This window comes from Asterias rubens, chromosome 4, assembly GCF_902459465.1.
Source record: "Asterias rubens chromosome 4, eAstRub1.3, whole genome shotgun sequence".
Classification (NCBI taxonomy): domain Eukaryota; kingdom Metazoa; phylum Echinodermata; class Asteroidea; order Forcipulatida; family Asteriidae; genus Asterias; species Asterias rubens.
This window is the reverse complement of record NC_047065.1, coordinates 2,979,321-3,005,360: the sequence shown is the minus strand read 5'-3', so window position 1 is coordinate 3,005,360 and position 26,040 is coordinate 2,979,321. Positions and strand designations below refer to the sequence as shown.

Sequence of the window (26,040 nt, the reverse complement as noted above, 5' to 3'; positions counted from 1 at the left end):
CCTGCTTGCTTATTCAAATGTTGATAGAAATGTTCATCAAGTCCTCTTTACAATCTCATTCTCTACTGGAATTCATGTTGAGGGATTTTTTGTGCTTTATTCAAGTATTTTTTAGGGAGTAGCATAGAGACGATGACTAGAGCAAGCTAGTCAAAATGAAATTAAGAATTCACTCCACGGTAGTGAAGTTAATAACGATCCACTAAAAGCTAAAGTAGTAGTCCCGTCCGATTTTTTACCTTCCGCCCAGGTAGTAGTTAAAAAGCAGGACAGTTCTTTTTAGAACTATGAAGTCTCCCGAATTCAGAAATTCAACCCCGCGATAGTAGAATAAAAAGCAAGACCTCTTCTCTAAAGAACAAACAGTTCTCTAAAGTAGATATACGCATGGTGTTAACGAAAACCAAATATATATTGATACCTCACCATGCAATGCCTCAAATCCAATGTATTTGTGCGTTGTTAATTATTCAGGGAGCGGCATGGATTTATGCTAGGCAGAGCTTATTGGAGAATTTGAAGCATGTAGCTGGTTCATGGCTGTATGCTTTGTTTTTTGAAAGGGCAAGGGCACCAAGATTTTTTCTCCTTGGTAAACGGCACCCTATGAGGAAATTGTAAATTTGGATGGGCATATTCTGTGCCAAGTATTTCAGGAATAATGGTGAACGACTAGTCAAATGACCAAAAAACCGGATGGATTCTGCAATTCCAATATTCTCAGAAATGTGTATTGCGAGTGTGATGAGTTATATCTCAAACCTGGAATTATGAAAATCTGTATGGACTGCATATCAATTTTGACTTAATAAAAATGGATAGCTAAGAGAGGTTTGCGGTAACACCATGTGAATATGTCTTGTGAGTAGTGTTGGTTCTATAAAAAAACTTTGAAAAACGTGGTTAACGACTCAACGTTTCAATAAAGAACATGGATAGAGAAATATTGCCGAGGTAAAAACAAACATTGTTGCTAAATATTGAATTATAAGGACTGTCAAATTAACAGTCATTTATTTAATGTTTATTACAAAAATTCATAAGTGGCCGTTGCAAAGTGTCGGCAATATTTCACGCCAGGGGCTAGAGGGAAAAAAATGAAAAAATTCCTGCAATCAAGTATTTTGTAGATCCAGCTGTCGTATCAGTCTCAACCGAAGACCCGGCAGTCAATTTCTTCTATTTGCAGAGACTAGTGACCTATCTCAACCTAATGAGTACAGTAGGCTTGGAAAAAAAACACCTGCTTTTCTGGAAGCTACCCCCCCCCCCCCTCAAAAAGGGCCTTTAACAGCTATTAGAACAACTGAGCAATTCCCTCGACACCTGCAAGATGCACATGGCGACTACACCCATATTTAATATTTTCTCCAAAGACCTTTTTCTTAGGCACTGGACACTATTAATAACTACTCAAAAAAATTGTTTAAAGCTTACTTGGTAATGAGCAAAGGAGAGCTGATGGTAGTTTAAAACATTATGAGGAATGGCTCCCTCTGAAGTAACATAGTTTTGAGAGAGCGATAATTTCTCGCTCAAGTTTTTAAAAAGACTTCATGCCTGGAAGCTTTTTCATGCATCCGAAGGCACTCACAATGTGCAACAAGGGTGGTTTTTTTTTCATTGTTGAGTCATATATTTCACAGATTTGTTTGTAACAATTAACATCTCTACTTTCATGGCTGGTTAACTGTTCAAGTTTAAATTTGAAAAAAACCTGCGAAGCAATGATTTCAAAAACAGTTTAACGTCAATTGCAGTTTTCTCTAAAGTTTCACTTTGTGTTAAAAAATGGTGACAACTTGTTGTCCGATTGCTTCACCACTGTCCAACATGCAACTTCATTACTTCCTTTCCTTTTTCTCAAACTGGAAAGACATTTTACTCAAGGAGCACGCCCCAACTGTAAATTACCGATCACTCGGCCATCCCCCCAAAAAGTCTCCCGAGCATCTCACTTCAGAAACAATCTTGAATTACATCTTGAAGAATCTAATTAGAGGAGAGGAACAAACGCCACGGAGGACACTTGCCTTGGGCTCTACACTTAACCTTATTCTCCGTAGGTCTGCAGGGAAAATGCTACTCTGCCCGTTGTGTGAATTACTCAATTCACCACAACTAATTAATCCTTCAGATTACATTGAAATCAGACTGAACAAAAACCCAGCTTTCATAATGTGTGAATTTTGTCTAATGGCTAATCCAATTTGAAGTAAATGTGCGCCATTCTTTAGTTTGAATTACTTCAAAATAAGCATTATGTCCTCCATCAGTACTGACCACATCTACAGCAATTAAAAGAGTCCATGCCCGGTCTTTCCCAAAGAAAGAAGTCCTGGACAAAATTATTTCTCAGTTATGCGCCTGCTTGTCATAATTCAATTGACATTTTTATTCACACGTTAAAAAAATATACCCTGGAACCATACAATTTTTCCCCCAGAAATTATAATGAAATTGGAAGAGTTTTCCCTTCAAGTCTGTTATTTGGTTTAAAGGTACAGGACACCATTGGTAACAAGTAATGGAGAGCCGTTGATAGTATAATTCATTGTGAGAAACGGCTCCCTCTGAAACAATGTAGTTTTTGAGAATGAGGTTATTTCCTCACTCCCCTTTATAAGGCATCTGAAAGCATACAAATTTGTTTAACAAAGGTGTTTTTTTCTTTCATTATTCTCTTGTAACTTTGATGACCAATTGAGTCCAAATTTTCACAGATTTGTTATTTCATGCATATGTTGGGACACACCAAGTGAGAGTACTGGTTTTTGGACAAATACCAAAGGTGTCCAGTGCCTTTAAAGAGATGCTATCGGGAATAGATGACACCACAGAGGACAATAGAATGGCCCATGGCTCTGTTGGGTAATGGACTGCAACATCAACAACAAGTCGGTATATCATTGCCACGGGAATGCCTGCTGAAACACTGCACAATCTCTTGGGGAAAAACAACTTTTTTTCCCCTTTGAATTCAGGAAGGCGTTGTGAACCTTCTAGGTTTCTCTACGATGCATTTAGTTTTTGTAAACTTTTAACGTGTAATTGCCCGAGCGTGTGTCCCTTCCTTTCCTTTCATAAAAAATATTTTAAAAAGTTTTCAAGATTTTTTCCAATTACACTTTGCTTTTACTCACAATCAGGGATGTCATTGAGAGACTGTTGAAAAAAAACCAGAGCTGTGAGCGCAAGCACAAAGCCTGCTTACATATATTTTTCTTGATTTTAAAGCCATTATACACTTTCGGTAAACAGTATTGTCCAAGTCCCACACTTAGTGTATCACAACTTATATATAAAGTAACAAACCTGTGAAAATCTAGGCTCAATCGGTCATCGGAGTCGTCAGAAAATAACGGGAAAACCCACTCTTGTTTCCGCGCGTTTCGCCGTGTCATGACATGTGTTTAAAATAAATCCGTAATTCTCGTAGCGAGAATTAATATTGTTTTGATGTTTTCTCAAAAAGTAAAGCATTTCATTGAACAATATTTCAAGAGAAGTCTTTCACCATTACCTTCTTTAAACCATGTAAATTATTTGTAAATCTGTGAATTTTTTTTTTTTTTCTGAACCGAAAGTGTATAATGGCTTTAAAGGAACATTACAGAATTGGTTTTGCGAGCAAAACACCTGGCTGACAGTGTGAGCACTTTATGTAACCCACCACTTGTGAAAAACCGATTACAAGTTGCCAAAATAAAAATTAATAAAACGCTCCCTGAGCGAGAAAACTACAAACACAAAATTTGATTATTTACTTTGCATCAAATATGACATTTCAGACAGAAATATTTCAAGGGATGTTTTCTACTAATGATGATCATCAGACCGTGTAAGTTTTAATGTAAATTTTAACGTAAATCTGTAATCTTCACGATTTTTGTTTCTTACCAATTCTTTAACGTTCCTTTAAATGGCCTACTCTGCATATTATCTTCAGGCATTTAGGAGGGGGGTGTTAAAATAACAGATAACAAAACAGTTAAAAGCGGAAAAATCACATCCCTACAAAATATCATCATACTCTGCATTTTTTTGTGACTAAAACAGCCTTGAATCTAGTTGTCACAACAATTCAACGACAAACGCTACAAGAACCAACCCCTGCAATATTTCCATAGAAAAACATCCAGGAAAGTTTTTAAAAAATAAAAAAATAAACCCCCCAATGTTCAGATTGTAACATGACCTCCCTGAGGGGATTCAAACAGGAGTAACAGTTGGAAGAAAACAAAATTCAATGACAAACGCCACAAGAACCAATGCCTGCAATATTTCCACAGAAAAACATACAGGAAAGTATATAATATAATAAAAAAAAAAATAAAAAAAAATTCAGATTGTAACATGGCCTCCCTGAGGCGATTCAAACAGGAGTAACAGAATTCCAAAACAACCTGCGGAATCAACAACTGAATTAAGTTCCATACTTCAGCCCCAGCTGTTCCATCTGCAACCATAGACTCATGTATCATTTCACATCCCCTCCACTTTCAAAAAAAAAAAACTATATCGCCTAAAAATATCCAAAGCTTCGGTCAGGAAAGATTCACTGCACTTTGTTATGAGTGACGACGCTCAAGGCACGTTTTTCTCATCATGAGGTTTTTTGGTGGGTTCATGTTGGAGTGCTGCTGGGTATACATTCATTGTGTTTCATACAATGCTACCAGACACGACACGACACATCTTCCTTGAGGGTATCAGGAGAGGTTGCTGAAACTTCTTCTTGGGCAAACCGTTTGATACTTTGCTCGAAATGGCACGACTGCTCCAGGAAAATCAATTCTCTCTTTCGTTTTCGTCATTTGAAGAGAAAACTTCTTGTTAAAGTGGGTTTGTATGATATGATACTCTACATGGTGGAGATACAATTTAGTAAGCTCTGCAAAACATGAAATCTCTCTTGGTAGATCTCAAAAGAACTGGTTGCGCAACAACCCAACATTTTTATCAAAACACTGTACTCTGATCGTCTTCAAAAATTTGACTCCCATAAATGGCCGACCGCGTTGGTCGACAAGACAAAAGGAAAACCTCCCAATTTCGAGTAATACTTGTGTGGATCATTATATTCTACTTTTAAAAATCTTTCGAATCATATGCATTTTATAACAAACGGTTACAAACGCTTTTCAAAGACCAACTCGACCGATCCAAGGCAACGTGTTCCTTTAATATGTGGTTTACTATTACTCATAGTTTTTTCATAAATCTCTACAACATCATCATCATCATTCCGATGTGTGACATTTTAAAACAGTCTCAGTCATGACTACACCTGTACATTAGCAAAACGCAAATCACTACATATATCATTCACTCCACATTAATATCAGTTTAACAATCCGCGTCCGTTTTTTTAAATATCACTCCTTCACAAAGATAAAAATAAAAACCTTCACAGAAGTGGAGACAAAAGTAACATGAGACTGTTGCAGAATATAGATTTATGAGTATGTAGAGTGCTTCTATCCGGTTCGAGAAAGTTCTTTTGATTAGCTTGAATACGCCCACACACATCTCTAATAATGATGGCGTCTCAATCCACCACGTATCCAGTTACCACGTACTTTCAAAAGCAAAGTTACAAGTAATTCATTTCATTGTGTTCACCAATTATACAACACTGGGTTGTCATGGGAAAAAAAAAACGTGCAGAACACAGAATTTGGTTGTTGCTATCGAGGAGAATCTATGCGTTCTTGAGTAGGAACGATGTATCAATTTCATTGTTGTAACAGTCCTAGTTTTGACAATTCTTGTACAATGTGGAGGTGGAATGTTGACTATGTAAGACTAGACAAGGTTTAGATTTAAACAGTCTTGTCTTGTCTTGTTGGTCTTGTCTTGTCTTGTCTTTAATCAACTTGATGGCCGTCTTGACTTGCTAAGTAGCTAGGGTCGCTTAGGCCAAATAACAAAAAATTCCAGTTGATCGTCCGGATTTTTCAAAAAAGAGGAGGATGAGGGCCTTACTATTTACTATTTACTAGTTTTTTTCAAGATGGCCGCTAAGTATTTCAAATCAAACAGGCCACCAATTCTTTAGTCTGAATCAACCGCAAACTTATTTATACCTATTAGTTGCATGAGGACCTGTGTTAACACTAACACTAACAGGGTCAGATAACACTAAAAAGATTTGCTGGTAGGCATTCACTAATATTGTTTTATGAAACAGACGGTTACAAGTGTTCAAGAGCGTGAGGTTAGATGCGGGAAAAGCTCCTAGACCAGTCCTTTTGAAAAGATAAATATAAAAAAAAAAAAAAAAAAAAAAAAAAAAAAAAATAAATAAATAAAAAAAAAAAAAATAGTAAATAGTGAAAAAAAAGGATGCGGCCCCCAAAAAGGATGCGGGCGGGCCGATCAACTGGTATTTTTATTTATTTGGCCTTACTCTGTGGTTGATTACACCATTTAGACAGTGGGTAAAAACAGTATACAGACACAGGCCAATCAATACAATGGTAGGGCCACAAGAATACTTTGATATTACAAGCTATAAAAACTTAGCTTCAAGGCACAAGTATTTTCAAAATCTATAGTAGTGAAATGTTTCTTGATCTGTCTTCATAAATTAAATCCAAGCGATAGAAGAAATATATTTCCACGTACACAATATCAATAAAACCTGAAAAGAATGGAGACATTTTAAAGATGTAATCTGTACACTGTTGATGTTGGACTAGAAACATGATAAAGTTCCACAAATTCTATTTCAATATCGACTAAGGATAAGAACACCACGAGTGCGTAACCCAAAACCGCCCTCAAAGTGCCCAATTTATTTCTCAAAATGACCATGAAGTGGACCTTAATACCATGCACCACGGAAACTCTACATTGTCTGGTTCTTCCAGAGCCACTTAGCTACTCAAATAACACAATTGAGATGCTATCCAGCACTCACTACATAGCTTGGTCTACTTTCTCTGCCTCTAATGAATTCTTGGATCGCAAAATGGCTCTCCAAGTGCATTCTGGGTTTCCTCTTAAAGGCACCCCACACGCTTGGTAATTGTCAAAGACCAGGGCCCAATTTTATGAAATCTGCATTTACCTATTTCACGAGTAATCAGGGAATATTGGCTTCTGCGTGTGCGTACTCCACATCAATAAGCATTCTACGCTTACACAGCTAGTGCAGAAATTCGGTGCTCGCAAGTAAGCGAGAATGGTGATTGTACGTACAGAATTCGACAGTAAGCAGAGCCATAAAATTGGGCCTAGTATTCTCACTTGTTGTATCTCAACAAACAAACCTGTAAAATTTTACTCAATTAGTCATCGAAGTTGCAAAAGAATAATGAAAGAAAAAACACCGATGTCGCACAAGTTGTGTGCTTTCAGATGCTTGAATTCAAGATCTCAGCCGTGGTCTCAAAATCAATTCAAACACATATTTCACTGATAAATACTTCTTTCTCAAAAACTACCTTACTTCAGAGGGAGCCGTTTCTCATAATGTTTTATACTATCAACAGCTCCCCATTCCTCGTTACCAAGAAGAGATTTTTGCTAACAATTATTTTGAGTAATTACCAATAGTGTCCACTTGCCTTTAAAGTGTTGCGTTACAAGGTAGATTACAGCAATGGTAGGATTACCTTGAGTGGCATCATGAATGGAAAGAGAATTGTTTTATCTTCAGTCCCAGAGAAGAGACGAGACAAGATCGGGATAGTGCGATGAGGAGGAAGATGACGTCAAAGGAAGGAAACGGAGCTTCTTAAAAAGCTCCAAGTAGGTTTGAGGGGTTACACTTAAAGGCACTGGACACAATTGGTAATTACTCAAAATAATTATCAGCATAAAAACTTGCTTGGTATCGAGCAATGGAGAGCTGTTAATAGAATATAACATTGTAAGAAACAGCTCTCTCTAGAGTAACACAGTTTTTGAGAAAGAGGTAATTTCTCACTCAAACATTTGAATCTAATCAATAAAAGACTTCAGGCTTGTAGCCTTTTTAGGCATCTCAAGCACACAACATCCTTACCTGTTTCTATGACACAGCAAATTTAACTTTTCTGAAGAAAAAAAAAGAAAAAGAAAAAAAAAGAAAACAAAACAACCGCAAACTATGGACTCAGGTTTGCGTGAGCTGTACACATAAAAGGTGTATTTGTCTTTCAAATAAATACCATAGAGCATACATGTCTAGAGCAAGGTCAGACGGATCTGGGTCTGTACAAGGAAGAATTCCTCGTTCAAAACGTGACAGTGGAGCCGTTGTTTGCAGGGACAGAAAAACAGAAGAATAAGATCAAGGCAATGGGATTTGATTAGACATGGATGACTTGACTCGTTGTATTACGCTTTGGTGTCTTGAGCTTCACGTCATACCCGAGTGTGTCACGCATTACGCCCGGATCACACGCATTTTGGATCATGTCATACGCTCTAACGCATTGCGGACTTGGACCTCGGTAAAATAAAAGTTAAAGGACTGTGTATATAAGAGATGTTAAAATTTGCATCCCCACGTATCTCTTAAATTGTGCGGTAACCGCTGCCAAAGGATTCAAACTGCCGGTTGGTAAGACACTGCTCTAGAATTGGACAGGTTGTGGGTTTGAATCCCACACAAGTAATACACAATGTATGCCTGTGGTTTGTTCAAAGAACTCAGGAAAATACTGAGTATACAGTGCTATTACACAATGATGTAAGGGTAAAAACCAAAAGTAATACTATATATTGACATTCATTTTGACATTGGCTCGTTTTGGTATGGTTCCTTGTGTGTTTCAGTAACAATTAGTACTGATTTTCATTTGACCAATATGGTATCAGACTATTTTTACCCTCTAACCTCACTTTGGTAACATTTATTCAGGCAGGACAAGTTTTAAGCATCTATAACCTCAAGACGGGTGTAATCCTGATGAGAAAATTTAAAAAAGTCCCTCAAGACATCTCCCTTTTTTTCTGGTCATATGTAATCTTGGTTTATCCAGTCTGCCCCTCCCCCATACTTTGAGGCTTGCTCTTGTTTTCCTTTACTAGCGCTTTGTGCCCTCTGGTTAAAGGCGCTTTTATAAATGTCCTGCTTATTAAAATGTTCTTGTATCCCCCACCTGCGGGCGGGACATGATTGATTGAACAAATTAAACCATGTCAAACTTCACTGAAAAGAGACATACACAGACCTTCTGAACAGCACAAAGCCTAGTTTGTAACTTTGATTTTGACGACACATAATAATCGCAACAAATAATTTGCATCAGTTGAAATGTGCTCAACTCCTGCTGAATACATTCTCAACGAAAACACGGCTGTGATGTCAAAATTTGCTTCGCATTTGCAGGAAGATGAACCTGATATCACTTCAAAGTAAACTTTAAAATAAACTTGAGTAGGCCTATAAGCTGTCAAATTCACCAAAATTACATAAGTGAATTCTGTTGTTATATAGGCAAAAGTTATAACTATAGGCCATGTTTTCTCAACTTTTTAAGTGTAGCCTCCGTTAATTCTTGTATAACAAAACTATTTGCAAGGATATACATGGATACAGCCAGTTGCCATGGGCAACTGAAACAAGTCGAGACATAATATGACCCGCAGACTAGTGACATCGTCAGACAATAGAATGGTAATGAAGCAGACAACATTGCATCCGGAAAATTCTGTGAGGACAATCAAACAAGCAGCCTTCGCCCGAACCTTCAAGCTATGCATTATACATGAACAACAACACGATAAAAAGTTGCCTCTAGAAAAGAAATAAATAAAGCAGTAGTCTCGGCTGTTTTTCTACTTTCCGCCAAGGTAGTAGTTAATAAGCAGGACAGTTCTTTTCATCTCTCAAATTCCAAAAATCTGTTTGCGGCAGTTGAACATAAAGCAAGACACCGAGAGTTCTCTAAAGAACATAATCTACCCGGCAAGTAGATACATGGTGTTACCGCAAACCATTTATATATAAATAAATTCACTATTTAAATCTTGTTTGATGAGAATTCACAAAGTCATTTCAATCTTTGCCTTGGGGACCCAATGCAAAATGAACAATGTAGACAAGTGTCAGGATATTTTGCTTTCTTTCTGTGTGTTTTCTGCCCCTCTCTCTCTCTCTCTCTCTCTCTGTTCATGTATTTCCACTTGACTGCTTATGTTACACTAATAGTTACCTGTTCATGTTTATTGTGTTGTCATTTAGCCCTCGATTGTTGTATTTGTGACATTATTCACCAAAACAAAAGTTTTTTCAGTGTTGAACAAGAAACTCGTTCATAAATGAATTATTTATTGGAAAACATGTGATAATTTGCATCTGGGATTTCTACACACCCGTCCAACACCAATGTTGTCTACTTATGTAAAACAACAAATCGTTTCCGAGTAAAATTTTCAATAGGGAGAACGTCACAACAAAAATATGTCTTTTTAGATGACAGACTATTCACATCACATCGTCGTGTCTGGAGTCTTATTACAAAAACAAGACACATTTAAGTATGTGTTACTTCTATCACCTCCTGGCGCCCATCGGAGAGCGTTGGGGGATATTTACTCTATAAATAGCATCCCGAGTCTCATAACCCATCCCAAAGAGAATAAGAAATCACATCAGATGTTAACAAGGTTGTTAATGATGATTAAAAAGTTACCTGCCCAACGAGGGGGCAAGTACTCAGTGGAGAGTGCTGGGGATAGTTACTCTATAACAAGCAGCCAGAGTCTCGGACCCAAATCCCAAACATAATAAGAAATCTTATCAGACCGTTAGCGAGAGTTGTTAATGATGATTAAAAGTTACATACCCAACAAGGGGCACCTGGCACCCAGTGGAGAGTGCTAGGGATATTTAAACTATAAATAGAATCCCGAGTCTCAGAACCCATCCCAAACAGAGGACGAAATCACATCGGACATCAACAAGGTGGTTACTGATAACTAAAAAAGTTAGAACACTGGCACCCAGTGGAGAGTGTTTGGAACATTTACTCTTTAAATAGCATCCCGAACCCAACCCAAACATAATAAGAAATCACATCAGACCATTAATGAGGTTATTAATGATGATTAAAAAGAAAGAAAGGAATTCTGGTTAAAAACGGTGAAAACCACACCGCCGATGCTTCCATCCTAACAGGGGTCTAAGCTATATATAAGCCCCAAGGTGCTGCTAATGGCGGGCCGTGCTGCTTAATGGCGGGCGGTGATGTGTCGTCATTAGGTCTCCAGGAAAACACCGACGACTACTTGACAAACAGAACTTGACTTTCACCATCGAGCAGCGAGGTCTCTCCACACGATGCTGCGCTGCATGTCAATTAAGGGGTATACTAATTGCAGCCCAAGGAATTATTGCGCAGTGTATCTAACCCAATGCCATCAAAAGTCTTCAGCAGAAGTCTTTTATTATTTGAGCAAGAATAAACTTCTCTCAAAAAAAAACCTATGTTACTTCGGAGAGAGCCGTTTCTCACAATGTTTTTATATTATCAACAGTTCTTCATTGCTCGTCGCTACCAAGTATGTTTTTTATGCTAACAATTATTTTGAGTAATAACCAATAGTGTCCAGTGCCTTTGAACACAAGGCGTTAGCGTCTTAGCATGACATCCGACTGACTGACTAGAAATAAACATCCTTGCACCCCACAAACAAATAAAAATAACACAAACAAAAATAAAACCAAAACAAAACAGTTTGAGGCAAAGTATTTTTTAAATGTAATAAATGAACTGAAAGAAAAGTTCAACATTAATCAAAACTAAATACAAAGAGTATTTTTAACTGCTTCAGGTACAGATATCACGCAGTTGACATTAGAGTGTCGGGCACACTGAATCAAAATCCTAAAAAATCGAATATTTTCACCTTCAACTGCCTAAAGATAATTTGTACAGCACCAATTAAAGTGCTTTAAGGCACTGAACACTTTTGGTAATTACTCAAAATAATTGTTAGCATAAAAATGTACTTGGTAACGAGCAATGGAGAGCTGTTGATAGTATAGAACATTGTGAGAAACGACTCCCTTTTTGAAGTAAGGTAGTTTTTGAGAAAGAGGTTATTTCTCATTCAAAATATTAAAAGACTTTAGACCTGAAGCCTTTTTTTTTTGAAAGCACACAAGAGTGTTTTTCTTTCATTATTCTCTTGCAATTACGATGACCAATATAGTCCCAATTGTCACAGGTTTGTTATTATATGCATATTTGGGATACACCGAGTGAGAATACTGGGCCCAATTTCATAGAGCTGCTAAGCACAAAAGTTTCTTCCTTGGTTAAAACAGGATTACCAACCAAAATTTGTTGCATATTGCTTTTTACTGGTTTTCAGCTGTTGTTTGCTTATATCCTGAAAATCACGTGAAAAACTGTTAGGAAATCCTGTTTTTATCAAGGCCAAAATTTCATGCTAAGCAAATTTGTGTGCTTAGCAGCTCTATGCAGTGCCTTTAGTATGATAAAATAAGAACTCACCAGAATATTAAGTAAGCATCGTCTCCCTGGGCTTGAGTCCCAGCACATAGAATCGAATCGTTGCAACTGACGTCAAAACTTGTAAACATGTTACCTTCAATACCTAGATTGAAAAACACAAGAGAAAAATATGTTAGATTCTATATTTGTTGCACTTTTAACACGCCCTCACTCTTTTATATTTGTATTATTGCTGTTACACATGTGAACATCTAACGAAGCCTACTGACACGTTTATCCATCTTAAATACTAGTTATATATTAAGCCATCCTGCCATTTTAACCTTTATTATATTCTTTACCTCTTCATTCATGATCTTGGAAACAGCTTGAGCCAATTTGTTTCCATACGATTGTCAGACTCAGTTATTCTTACTGAGAAAAGGTAATAAGTATATTCTATGTACGAGCAGAGTCAAGCCACGAGGCTCTTTCATTCATTTTCAGTCATTGGACATTTATTTTGGTTTGGATACGAGTCTTTTTCCCCATTACTGTAACAGCCAGTCGATTTCACAAAACTCTTCCTAACTTAAGACTAATCTTAGGACTTAGGACGAGTCCCAACCCTACAATGTAGCATGCAGACTTTAAGATTAATCTGAAGTTAGGACGAATTACTAGTCCTAACTCGAGATAAGACGAGTCCTAGAACTCTTTGTGAAATCGACCCCTGAAGTCTTTAGAGAATCATAAAAAAAGGTTGAGTCAGGTTCAACTCAAGTCAATACTCTTATTCAGAATATGAGAAAAAAGTTTAGCTATTGCAAACTGCTTACCAACCTAAATTACCTATTATGGTATATAACTGCAAACAATACATAAGGCCCTGAGGTTTCGATCCTAGCCATTAATTATTTTTTGCATTTTTAATTCAGAATCTCTTATAAGGAGTATTTAATTTTTCTGTGAATCTACCACCGTATCGGGACCAAAGAAACATTAGTACATAATCTCCAAGCAATCATCTTTTCCAAAGAACATAATTAAAACAAATTTAAAATTTACATGTCTACAATTGTTTATATTTGTATATATTTGTATGGAAATAAATGTTTTGATTGATTTTTGTATTTTTGCTTAATACTAGTCTTTATTCTCTTGGGTTTTTGGTTGCTTTATTCCTAGCGCTTTGCATCCTTTGGAACAGGCGCTTTATAAATTCGGTTATTATTACTGATTGATTGTTTAAAGCCATTGGACCCTTTCGGTAAACAGTGTTGTCCAAGGCCCACACTTTGTGTACCACAACTTCTATATCAAATAACAAACCTGTGAAAATTTAGGCTCAATCGGTCATCGGAGTCGGGAGAAAACAACGGAAAAACCCACCCTTGTTTCCGCGCGTTTCACCGTGTCATGACATGTGTTTACAATAAATCCGTAATTCACGTTAACGCGAATTTATATTGTTTTGCTGTTTTCTCAAAAAGTAAAGCATTTCATGGAATAATATTTCAAGAGAAGTCTTTCACCATTGCCTTCTGTAAACTATGTAAGTTATTTGTAAATCTGTGAACCGAAAGGGTCAAATGCCTTTAAAGGCAGTGGACACTATTGGTAATTGTCAAAGACTAGCCTTCACAGTTAGTGTATCTCAACATATGCATAAAATAACTAACCTGTGAAAATTTGAGCTCAATCGGTCATCAAAGTTGCGAGATAATAATGAAAGAAGAAAACACCCTAGTCACACAAAGTTGTGTGTGTTTAGATGGTTGACTTCGAGACCTCAAGCTTGAGGTCTCGAAATCAAATTTGTGGAAAACTACTTCTATCTCGAAAACTACTCCACTTCAGAGGGAGCCGTTTTTCACAATGTTTTATACTGCCAACCTTTCCCCATTACTCTTTACCAAGTGAGGTTTAATGCTAATAATTATTTTGAGTAATTACCAATTGTGTCCACTGCCTTTAAAGCTCCAAAACAGGACAGTGAAAAAAAGGACTTCAGACAACATCAATATTTTAGACAGTTAAGTACAACAAATAGAGGACATTGGCCAGAATAAAACACCTCAGGTCACATCCTCACATTCCCACCCTAAACAACATCGTGATTGGAGACACAAAAAACTTATAACATAAGCAGAACATTTGAATAACAAAAAACCTGAATTATTCATCACCACTGTGTGCAATGTCAGATCTTAATTAAGATTCCATTTATCAGCATCACACTTAACCAAGAAGAAGGCTTCACCTCTTAGAATCTCCGCTCTATCACGCTTCTTGCTCTTTCTAATAATACGACGCAGGTATGATCATTCTCACTAAGCACTCTCATCCGTCAGCTACATAGAGTTTATAGAAGGACCGTCGAGTGGCATAAACTTGTAAACAAGTCGTTAAAAATGTCTGTGGTGGTGATAGCTTTCCCAACTCTCTCCGCAATACCCCCACGGTATTCTCGCAAGACTGCAGGGGTCAAACTGCCACTAGCCCCAGACTACCACATTTACAGCCGGGCTACTCATTTTTCCAGTTTTATAACCCGGCGGGTTAGTGGGAAAATAATTCAAGTAAATCAACATCACAAACATTAATGACCTGTGCTGATGGTATTGTAAAATGAAACACTTTTGGTGACCAATATTTGCGCCGACGAATTGTGTTTTTTTTGGCAACCAAAATCTCATCAGGGCTACTAAAAGTTCTGCCGTCGATTTCACAAAGAGTTAGGACTCGTCTTATCTCGAGTTACTTAGGATTAATCTTAAGGTCTGCATGCTACAGTGCAGGGTTGGGACTCATCTTATAAGTCCTAAGATTAGTCTTAAGTTAGGAAGAGTTTTGTGAAATTGATAGCTGGGTCACTAGCCCTGCTGACTACCCTGAAAATACACTGTGACGCTGGCCCCCATGAGACTAACACTCTCATGCTGTGCAGTCTCATATCGAGTAGTAGTCGGCAGTCAGCAGCTTCGCGCGAGAGCAGTGATCTCGCGAGAGCAGTATTCGTTCGCGGAGACCTGAATCATTAAAGGCAGCGGACACTATTGGTAATTGTCAAAGACTAGCCTTCACAGTTGGTCTCTCTCAACATATGCATAGTAACAAACCTGTGAAAATTTGAGCTCAATCGGTCATCAAACTTGCGAGATATGAATGAAAGAAAAACAACCCTTGCAACACGAAGTTGTGTGCGTTTAGATGGTTGATTTCGAGGTCTCAAAATCAAATTCGTGGAAAATTACTTCTTTCTTGAAAACTATGGCACTTCAGAGGGAGCCATTTCTCACAATGTTTTATACCATCAACCTCTCCCCATTACTCGTCACCAAGAAAGGTTTTATGGCAATAAATATTTTGAGTACTAACCAATAGTGTCCACTGCCTTTAAGCCACTATCCCACGACTAGACTATCAGCGAACAACAAATAAACGACTTGTCGACAAGTCTAATAAGAGTGCCATATCCAGTCTGCTGAGGTGAATGTCTTATACAAGGATAGGGGAATGTACTCATAAGTGCTGTCAGGTACACAAACTAACCCCTCGGGAAATCTCCTCTTCTTGAAACAACTTGTCCGAAGCACAAAGACACAATCCAAGATTTCTGTTTTTTGATGTTTCCGGTGAATCATAATTAGAATTAGATCAACTCAGGACGGGCTGCTAGGGTCATTCTTACAAATTTGGAATACAATTATTTGGAAATAAGGAATGTTTTTGTTCATGAAACTGAAAGAATTTTGTGCATTCAATTCTGTTGGTTATTTTTGGTTGATTAATATTTAATAATTTTTCTCGTTTCATGTATATATTTTGGAATATATATAACATATTTCAGCAGGTTATATAAAATAACGTGCTTTTTTCTCTTCTTTCTTGGCTCAAACTTATTTGCAATGTTTGAATGTTATAATAAGCAATGAAACATTTCCGTTGAAATTGGATTAACCACCTCAATATTAAGGACCCTTTTGTTTGATCTAAGCTTGTTACGGAAAGGCAAGACATCTGTGATAACAAAAGTAGTGATTTAAGCTTGGCATGGTGTGAAAATAAGAAATTACTATATAAATAAATAGTATACTTGAGGGAACAACTGAGATTTAAATCTCTTTCGTGGGAAGAGGCGTTGTGAAGCCAATGAGATTTATTACATGGCATTACCTGCAAGCATACTATTTATTTATTTTTTTACATACTTCTTGTTTGATAGAACAAGATTAATATGAGCAAAATAATGTGTTTCACATTCTGAGAAATTTTTCTTAACAATAACAACAACAAAAAAACAGCTTGATCCAGTCTGCACAATGAAAAAATATATAAGATTTTAAAAATACAATTATTTTATTTTTTTCCTGATTATAAAATCTGTGCCAGCACTTTGAAATGTCTGCCGTTTTAATAAAAGTAACCATGGCAATGGAAAAACAGCCTTTCTACTGATGACAATAGAGGTAAATCATGATTGACTCGTACATCTTTTATCTAGTTTACCATGGTACAGATACGACAGTATTCACAACTCACGATGTGGACTGCTGAGGTTTGGTTGGGAAAGTTAAAGGCACTGGACACTATCGGTACTTTCTCAAAATAATTTTTAGCATAAAAACTTACTTCGTAGCGAGCAGTGGAGAACTGTTGATAATATAAAACATTGTTAGAAACAGCTCGCTCTGAAGTAATGTTGTATTTGAGGAAGAAGTAATTTCTCACTAAAATATTTGAATTGAATTCAAGCATCTGAAAGCACACAACTTGTGTGACAAGGAAGCTTTTTCTTCCATTATTCTCTTGCAACTTCGATGACCAATTGAGTTCAAATTTTTACAGGTTTGTTATTTTATGCTCATGTTGAGATACACCAAGTGAGAATACTGGTCTTTGACAATTACGGAAGGTATCCACTGCCTTTAAGGGAGCAGGCAGCAACCAATCACAATCTGCTGTCGAGTCTCAAATGTCAGACCAGTAATCAATCAGACGGAGGCAGTTAATGAGGGAGTTGGACGGAAGGCTCCCTCTGGCAGAACACAACAAAACAGACGCTGACGGGTCACGATAAGTACAGACCCATTACACATTCAACTCCAACCAAGCAGAAGTCATTCCTCGTTCTAAAAGACTCTGTCGTAAATACGATATCGATCGGTAAAGAACTTCCATTTTTACAACTCTGTCGTTAACATTTAGTTTTTGGTTTCAAAGGTGATCATTCCTAGAAGAAACATTAAAATTCAAGCAATTTTGGGTTTGAACGAAGGGAAATTGACTAGAGCAGGATTCAGAACCAATAATTTCCACATTAATTTATTGGCACTCTACCAACTGAGCTATCCAGCCCTATAATGGCAGTCTCCCTTTTTTGGTCAATTGTTTGTTTCAGAGGTGCCAGTCACAAGCCATATAACCAGTGCTGTGCCCAGGGATCACAAATTCAAAGGCAAAGTTTGGCAACTTTCTTATGAACAGGTCAAATATAAATTGCCTTAAGAAATTTAAATATTGACAAAAAATATACACACCTCTTTATTCTAATAACTACATGTATGATATAGACATAAGCATATTCAAAGGTAATTACTGTCTTTGAGTTCTATTTGGTGGAATTTTTCTTTGCATTTCTAGGAACAATTTTGTTTCAGTCTTCATGTATAAGAAAACCAAGAAAGACCTCACGACAGATAATGATGTTTTTGCATGATAACCAAATGCATCAATTTTAAACATGGTGACAATTCCTAAACATTTTCCTGTTTTGAATCAAAGATAGTGATGCTCAAAGCATGGCAAACTACTCAAAGTCAAACTACTTAGCTTTGCATAGTGTAAAGGCCATGTCTCATAAGGCAATCTATAGGCAACCAGTTCCAGGCAATGAATTCATTCACATTTCCGTTTTCCCAGTATTTACCTGGGGATATTGAGTTTAGAGCTAGAAGAATGTTTTTTTGACGTGCCGTTGACTTGTTCCTTGAAAGCATTCAGTGCAGGTGGTTGCCAGAAAAAAATTGCCCTGTGTGAAAATGTCTTAGCGCGCTTAGTAAGTAAGCACAAGTAGGTATAGCGTAGAAATCATGGGAATGAAATCAATTGAAGAAACAGTGTTAGAACCGGGAGAGAAGGCTTCATAATGTTCAAAAGACTGCTGCAAGACTGATTCTAAATAAACGCAAATATGATCAGTCCTCATCTAATCAACCTACAATTGGCTTCCTATAGTATGTTTCAAAGAATGTTCTTTAAAGTTATGATCCTGCTGTCGATTTCACAATAACTCTTCCTAACTTAAGACTAATCTTAGGACTTACATGACTTAGGACGAGTCCCAACACTGCACTGTAGCATGCAGACCTTAAGATTAATCCTAACTCGAGATGAGACAAGTCCTAACTCTTTGTGAAATTGACCCCTGATGTATAAAGTGTACCATAAACAAGCTTTCAAATTAAGATCTCAACAATCTTCGTTCGTGTACCTCCTACTCCCTTTTGGTTGTGCCAAGAACCTGCTTTTCAACTTTTGCAGAGAGATCATTCTCCGAATATGGCCCCAAAATGTGGAATTAAGCTTCCTGTACAAATTAGAAATGCCAGCTCAAATACATCATTCAAAGCGATCTTTAAAGCTCACCTGTTCCAGCAGGCTTACCAACCATTCAACTGTGCCTCAGCGCCTTAGAATAAACTTTTGATTTTGGCGCTCTATTAATGACGTTTGATTGATTGATTGATTGATTGATTAGTTCTATGAGGAACCAGCCTAAGATTTCAACCCCAGTTCTTCTCCGGTCCAACACTTCTTTCACAAGTGCACAAGTGATTCAATTGTCATAGTTGTAAAACCAAGTCAGTTGTTACTCACGAAAAAAAACCTCATTCTCTGAGTCACTTTCTGAGGTCAGTAAAAATGATGCAAAGTGACAAATAACTGTCTTAACCACAGCTCCTAATTCATTGCCACTAGGGAACAAAACCCTATCATTTACTCGTAAAAAGTCCCTCATGATCAGAAAAAAACACATTCAGATTGCGCACTTGCAGAAGGTAAGGTCACTGCACAAGGCATTTTTTCACCACAAAATCAATCCGAGTCACAGCTCTTGTGGAAAAGTATTGAGCTGAATTTTTTCTTTTCTGAACACGTAGAGAGTAATGCAATTTGTTTCCGCTTTGGCTGATGGAGTTGAAGGTTTCAGGGTTGCATCTTACAGTAGACTGGCGACCAAACTAAGTACGTGAGTTGATTAACATGATTTCTATGGCTTGGTACCAGTTGGGTGATAATGTGTGCACATTTTGTGTTTGTCAATCAGTGAGGCCTGTTTAATCAGTGACTATAGGGAGACAAAATCCTGTCAATTTGAGTAAGTTTCACAGTGCACAGAATTTGGGCCACTTTCTAGATTTTTCTTTCTTCTGAATTCTTTACTTCTTGTGCACATTTTGTGTTTGTCATTCGGTGAGGCCTGTTTAATCAGTGACTATAGGGAGACAAAATCCTGTCAATTTGAGTAAGTTTCACAGTGTACAGAATTTGGGCCACTTGAAAGATTTTTGTTCTTCTTCTGACTTCTTAACTTCTTGAACCTAAAGAAGTTGAATAACAAGATGTTATATGCCATGGTACTTGTAAGGTGATGATGAGTGCACATTTTGTGTTTGTCAATCGGTGAAGCCTGTTTAACCAGTGACTATAGGGAGAAAAAATCCTATCAATTTGAGTTAGTTTTACTGTGTAAAGGATTTGGGCCACTTCAAATATATTCTTCTTCTTTCAGGCCGATGCATTCTTTATTTCTTGAACCAAGAGGAAAATTTTGAAGAAAATAAAATGTGAAGAAAAAAAAAACCGCAAGTAACTTTTCAGCTGTGATTGTGTTAATCTGCTTTACACACAGTGTTAATTTGAAGGTTTTCACCTTTTTATTTTACAGACAAATTAAATTACTTTCCACAAAAGTCACTATTCAAGTGAATTTGTACAAACGACATTACGATGTAACACCTTAAATTCATTAGATGTATAATAAATAATAAAAAATGAAAAAAAAATGAAGCACATTACGTGGCATATAAAGCTGTCTTTTATAATCAGTCCAGCTCAATGTCATCAGCCATTTGCTTTATCCCTGCTAGTTTAACTATTAAGATTAACTATTTTCCTTCCATCCTCTGTGCTTATCATTTTGCTTATAAATGTTGAAATTGAAATTGTATACCAGGCATTACTCCTTGACACTATAACCTAGAGTCAACAACCTACCTGTGTACACCTGTGAAGCTCTTGTTCTTTTAGTTCTCATATCCCAGCATCTGAAAACAATCAACATGAAACCATGGCAACGGTAAACATTCAAAGCTCAAATGTGTTTAGATCAAAATGACCAATATGAACCCAACACTGCAATGTTCATTTCTAACTAACAACAACCACTTGCGTCAAACTGTTACCCTACCTTTTACACTAGGGATCATGTTACGTCTTACATGTAGGCGCACATGTAACAGAGTTTAAGTGTACAAGTTTCATACGCATTGATTGGAACTCTCACAGAATATGCACGCAGGAGCACTTTACCCTCCCCTCCCCCCAAGCATCTGAAAAACAAAAACACCCATCACTCATCAGGGAACGAAGGCAACAACAACACATCCTCCAATTGGCGGTCCCCTAATTTAATTTAACATCGCCTTCATTGCCTGCATGAAGTATCAGCCCTGATAAAAACGTTCCCAATCCCTCTTCCCGACCACCAAATAGCCGTGACTCACATAGTATCGATCTCCTTAATAGATGCAGCAACACATAGCATTCCTCCACACCAGGGAGGTATCCAATGCTATACAAATTTATTCACAGTAAGTGAGCACTCACTCGTACAGTACTTATTCTCAAGATCTTTCCATAATCCATTCCCAACTTCTCAGGAAACGTCTAACATCCGTTCGTTTGTTGAGGTAGTCGAACGACTACTGCTAGATTTTTGTAACTTTGAAAAGTTGAACCTCAGAGAGTATTCTTCATCATTCAAATCAGACCAACAGTCTGAGACCCCAAACTTTCATAGAGCTGCTAATCGTCAGCACAAGAATGATTTTTGAAAACTCATTGATAACAATAATAGAAGAGTATTTATATAGCGCCTTATTTTAAAAAGCAACACTAAATATAGATACAGCAGTTTAAAAACCACAAGAAAGATAAAAATTAAAACTAAACAAAACCACCAGGAGCCAACTATATTTAAACAGATAGTTATTTGAACTACAAAACTAGAGAGACTGTGCGTTTGAGTAGGGAGAAACTCTGGATTAGACGCCTCCAGACCATTCAACCCCATGGTCTGAACATCCAAGAAGGAAGCGACTAATAAACCTTTTGTTTTGCCGTCTCCTTTTTTCCCCATAGCCTTTTAGCCTGAGCCTCATTCACTAATAAATTACTTTTTACCCAACCTCACCACCCTTGATGTTGTCCTTTGTGTTTCCACATTCTTGCTTGTGGTCAAGCCAGTCCCTTCCCTTCACCCCCCCTTTTTTGTCCCCCTATTCATTGTTTACCCCCTGCTTTTTTATGTATGCTTTCTAACCCCATTCATGTATTTCCACTTCACTGCTTATGTTTCACTTAGTTACCTGTTCATGTTTGTTGTGTTGTCATTTAGCCTTCGAGAAAGACTCTGCTAGGGTCGAAACGTCAGGCCATTAACTATTTTTTGCATTTATACTCTCGGTCCATTTGGTTGGTAAGTTGTTTGCAACAGTTAATTCTATTTTCTCAACTACAAAACTAAATAGAAAATAATAAACCCAAAAATACTAGAGGTGAGAGGTTACCAGCACCTCGCCCTAACGTCACGAACCTAAGCAACTAACATACATAAAAATACTAAAAATATTTGAATACAACTAAGAAGACGGGAAGAGCTAAAAACAACACAACAGTGAGGCAAATTTACGGGACTCTCCTGTCAGATCAAGTTTTGGGCCATGACATGAATCTGTGAATGGAGATGTATGTAGTATGATTCACCTGTAGAAGTTTCAGCTTCATTAGTCTTCAAGTTTCAAGGAAAACAAAGTTAAAATCGCAGAGCAACGTTTTCAGGAGAGTTGAGTAAATTCGTTGTACATGCTAAAATAATTTTTGTCAGTGAGACGAAAATTATATTTGCGGAAGTGTTTTTACTCATTTCTCAAAAACTTATAACACCTCAGCAAGAAACATTTTAAGGGAAGCTTTCCATCATTATCTTTAAACAATGTTTGTGCTCCTATGTAGTTTTTTTTCTCCTTTTTTTTTTCAATTTACTCTTTGGACAAAGGTGTGGGAAGATACTGTGAGAGAAAGTTACCAGCCACAATTGCATTAAATCATTTCACAGATACACCCCAAACACTGCTACCTCGTGCATGCACATGAACGCATTCCATAACAAATGCTCTTAAAAAGTTGGACAAGAATTTTAAATGTCAAACCCATGAAGAACAAGGACTAAAACCACATCTGTGTTTGATTATTTGAAGTGTTACACTAATGATACACGCGTATGCATTCTCTACTTTCAAATTAGACACACCATAACACATGCCAGTAAATGGTGTTAAAGGCACCGGACATTAGTGGTAATTACTCTTTAGCACAAAAACTTTTGATAGTATTAAACATTGTGAGAAATGGCTCCCTCTGAACTAACCGTAGTTTTTGAGAAAGAGGTAATTTCTCACTAAAATATTAAAATCTAAATGCGAGTTCAGGCCTGAAGCCTTTTATTCAGGCACCTGAAAGCACACAAATTTGTGTGACACAGGTGTTTTTTTATTTCATTATTATCTTGCAACTTCGACGACCAATTGAGTCAAAATTTTCACAGGCTTGTTATCATTATGCATAAGTTAAGATACACCAAGTGAGAATACTTGTCTTTGAAAATTACTAAACAAGTCCAATGCCTTTTTGAAGACGATAGACATGAATTTTAAATGTCGATGTCATATCCGTGAAGGACATGGTACAAGAATGGAAACCACATCTGTGTTTGATTACTGGATGTGTTACTAATGTTCAAATGACGTTAACCGCGCTAACGCTCTACAGTCAATTAACATTTATACAACATGTGGTTTATCTCTGCATCCAAGGGAATTAAAAATGATACCCCAAGTATTAAAAAGTCATCATGCATATGGAAAACCATCTGCCCAGCCTGTACTCTTAAAGGCACTGGACACTATTAATAATTACTCAATATAGTTGTGAGCATAAAACCTCACTTGGTAACGAGCAATGGAGAGCTGTTGATAGTATAAAACATTGTGAGAAACAGCTCCCTCTGAGTAATTTCTCACTAAAATATTTGAATTGAATTCGACACCTCCGTTGAGGTCTCAAATTCAAGCATCTGAAACAACACAACTTGTGAGACAAGGGTGTTTTTTCTTCTTCCATTATTCTCTTGCAACTTCGACGACCAATTGAGTTCAAATTTTCACAGGTTCGTTATTTTATGCATGTTGAGATACACCAAGTGAGAAGACTGGTCTTTGACAATTACCAAAGGTGTCCAGCAGATTTCGCGAAATGTTAGGATTAATCCTATCTCGAGTTAGGAAAAGTAACCTGCCTAACTTAGGTTGGGTTCATCAATGCGTCCTAACGTCTTCGAATATGGAACTGAACTCGCCCTAAGTTCTAAGATTAATCCTAAGTTAGGAAGAGTTTGGTGATATCGACGGCAGTGCCTTTAAAGAGATGGGTTGGAGCAAATCCTATGCGCATCCTAGCATGAGGCTCTTGTGTATATTGACTTGCAATGATGCATGTAACATGAGGCTGCTATACCAAACCGCCATTCTGCTTATCCTATGTAATAGAAGCTGCAGCCGTTAGATTTTGCTGCTGACCATGTCTCTATAAAGAATGGTTTGCATTGAAGGGAATAAAAGGCCAAAGTGGATTCTTTTTAATCAAGGGGGATTTTCTATTTTCTTTTTCGGAACTAGAAGTAATCATGAAAGTCATACTAAAGGCAACTTCAGACCTGTATGCTTAATTTTTGAAAGGGGAAAGGGCACCAACGCAATTTCTCCTTGGTAAAGGCAACGGAGGCGATTGCCTAGCCATGCCCGCTGGTCATTGCTTTGTGGCCCTTGAAATGCTTGAGTAGAAATTTACAATTTCCTCCTAGGGTGCCCTTTACCAAGGAGAACATGCTTCGGTGCCCTTGCCCTTTCAAAAAGGAAACATACAGACCTTGTATGCTCAGGGCCCAATTTCATAAAGCCTGTAAGCACAAACATTTGCTTAGCATGGAATTTCTTCCTTGATAAAAACAAGATTACCAACCAAATTCTAATTTGTTGCATATTGCTTGTTTACTGGCATTCAGCTGTTGTTTGCTCATCCTGAAAATCAAGTGGAAATTTGATTGGTAATCCTGTTTTTAGTAAAGAATAAATTTCATGCTAAGCAAATTTTTGTAACAGTCGATGTCCCCAGCTTGTCTGACTACAGAGGTCTAATGGATAACTCAACAAGATAAATGAGTCTAATTGGAATGTAGCAATCCATACCTCAAGAAGAACTCACTACTGAGGGGGGGGGGGGGGGGGGGTTCATGAACAAAATTGGCTCATAAATAGGGGGTTTAATGCAATATACATGTAGCAGCTGTCTACAGGCATAATATTTGGTCTTTGAAAAAAGAAAGTAGGAATATTTCATCCAGTATAAGGGCTGACCTACATGCACACAAAGGGTAGGGTACTTTTCAGGCCTTATTGTTTACAACGTTTCATTTTCTTTTCCAAGGGCAAAACAAATCGGAAAACAGACTAAGAATATAATAGATGTTAAATTTGCATAGGGGATAAAGAATATTTATTTTGGTTTTTACCCATGATACACCGATGTGTGTTAGCACTGTATACTCAGTACTTTCCCGAGTACTGTGAAAAAATATCACAGGCATGTTACTCGGGTGGGATTCGAAACCCATGACCCGTGCAATTCGAGAGCAGTGTCTTACCAACTAGACTGATGGTTGCCCGGTAGCTAGAGGCAGTTTGAATCCTATGTTTTGGCAACGATATAATGTTAAATTTGCATCGGGGATAAAGAAGAAGAATATCCCGCCTATTGGATGCAGACTAGACAAGTTAATTCAAAGACTTTCTTCTAACCAGAAAGAAAAACTCTCATGATACAATAATAATAAAAAAAGAGAGGTTTAATTAATATGTAAAATATTAATTAATTCAAAACTATTTGTCAGCACGGTTTTCCTTTTACCTCGTCGACTAACACGGTGTTAGTTCGCACAGTAAAAAGAAAACCGCGCAATTTCGAGGCAAATTTGTGTGGATCATTGTATTCTACTTTTAAAACATCTTTCTAACCATATGCATTTGCTAACAAACAGTTACAAACGCTTTTTATAGACCAACTTGTCCGATCCAAGGCAACGTGTTCCTTTAAATAAAATCCATCGGAAATTATTCTCCTTCTGTAATCGAAGGCTCCACCATCATCCTGCATTCTAAACACCTCGCAAGGTGACGCAGTCATTTCTACCGGCGTTAGGATCTTGTCAGCCCTAAAGGCACCCCTAAAGGAATCGATG

The 26,040-nt window shown here is 37.3% G+C and overlaps 1 protein-coding gene across 2 annotated transcripts in view; it reads right to left on the bottom strand.

The window, feature by feature from the left end:
• Nucleotides 1-26,040, bottom strand: part of LOC117289203 (WD repeat-containing protein 89-like) — a 70,871-nt gene that overhangs the window by 20,111 nt on the left and 24,720 nt on the right. For both annotated transcript variants that reach the window (XM_033770213.1, XM_033770214.1), the window contains exons 6-7: nt 20,682-20,731; nt 12,459-12,561 (exon numbers count right to left, since the gene is read on the bottom strand). In XM_033770213.1, the coding sequence (XP_033626104.1) occupies nt 12,459-12,561; nt 20,682-20,731 (153 nt within the window). The remainder of the gene's footprint in view (nt 1-12,458; nt 12,562-20,681; nt 20,732-26,040) is intronic.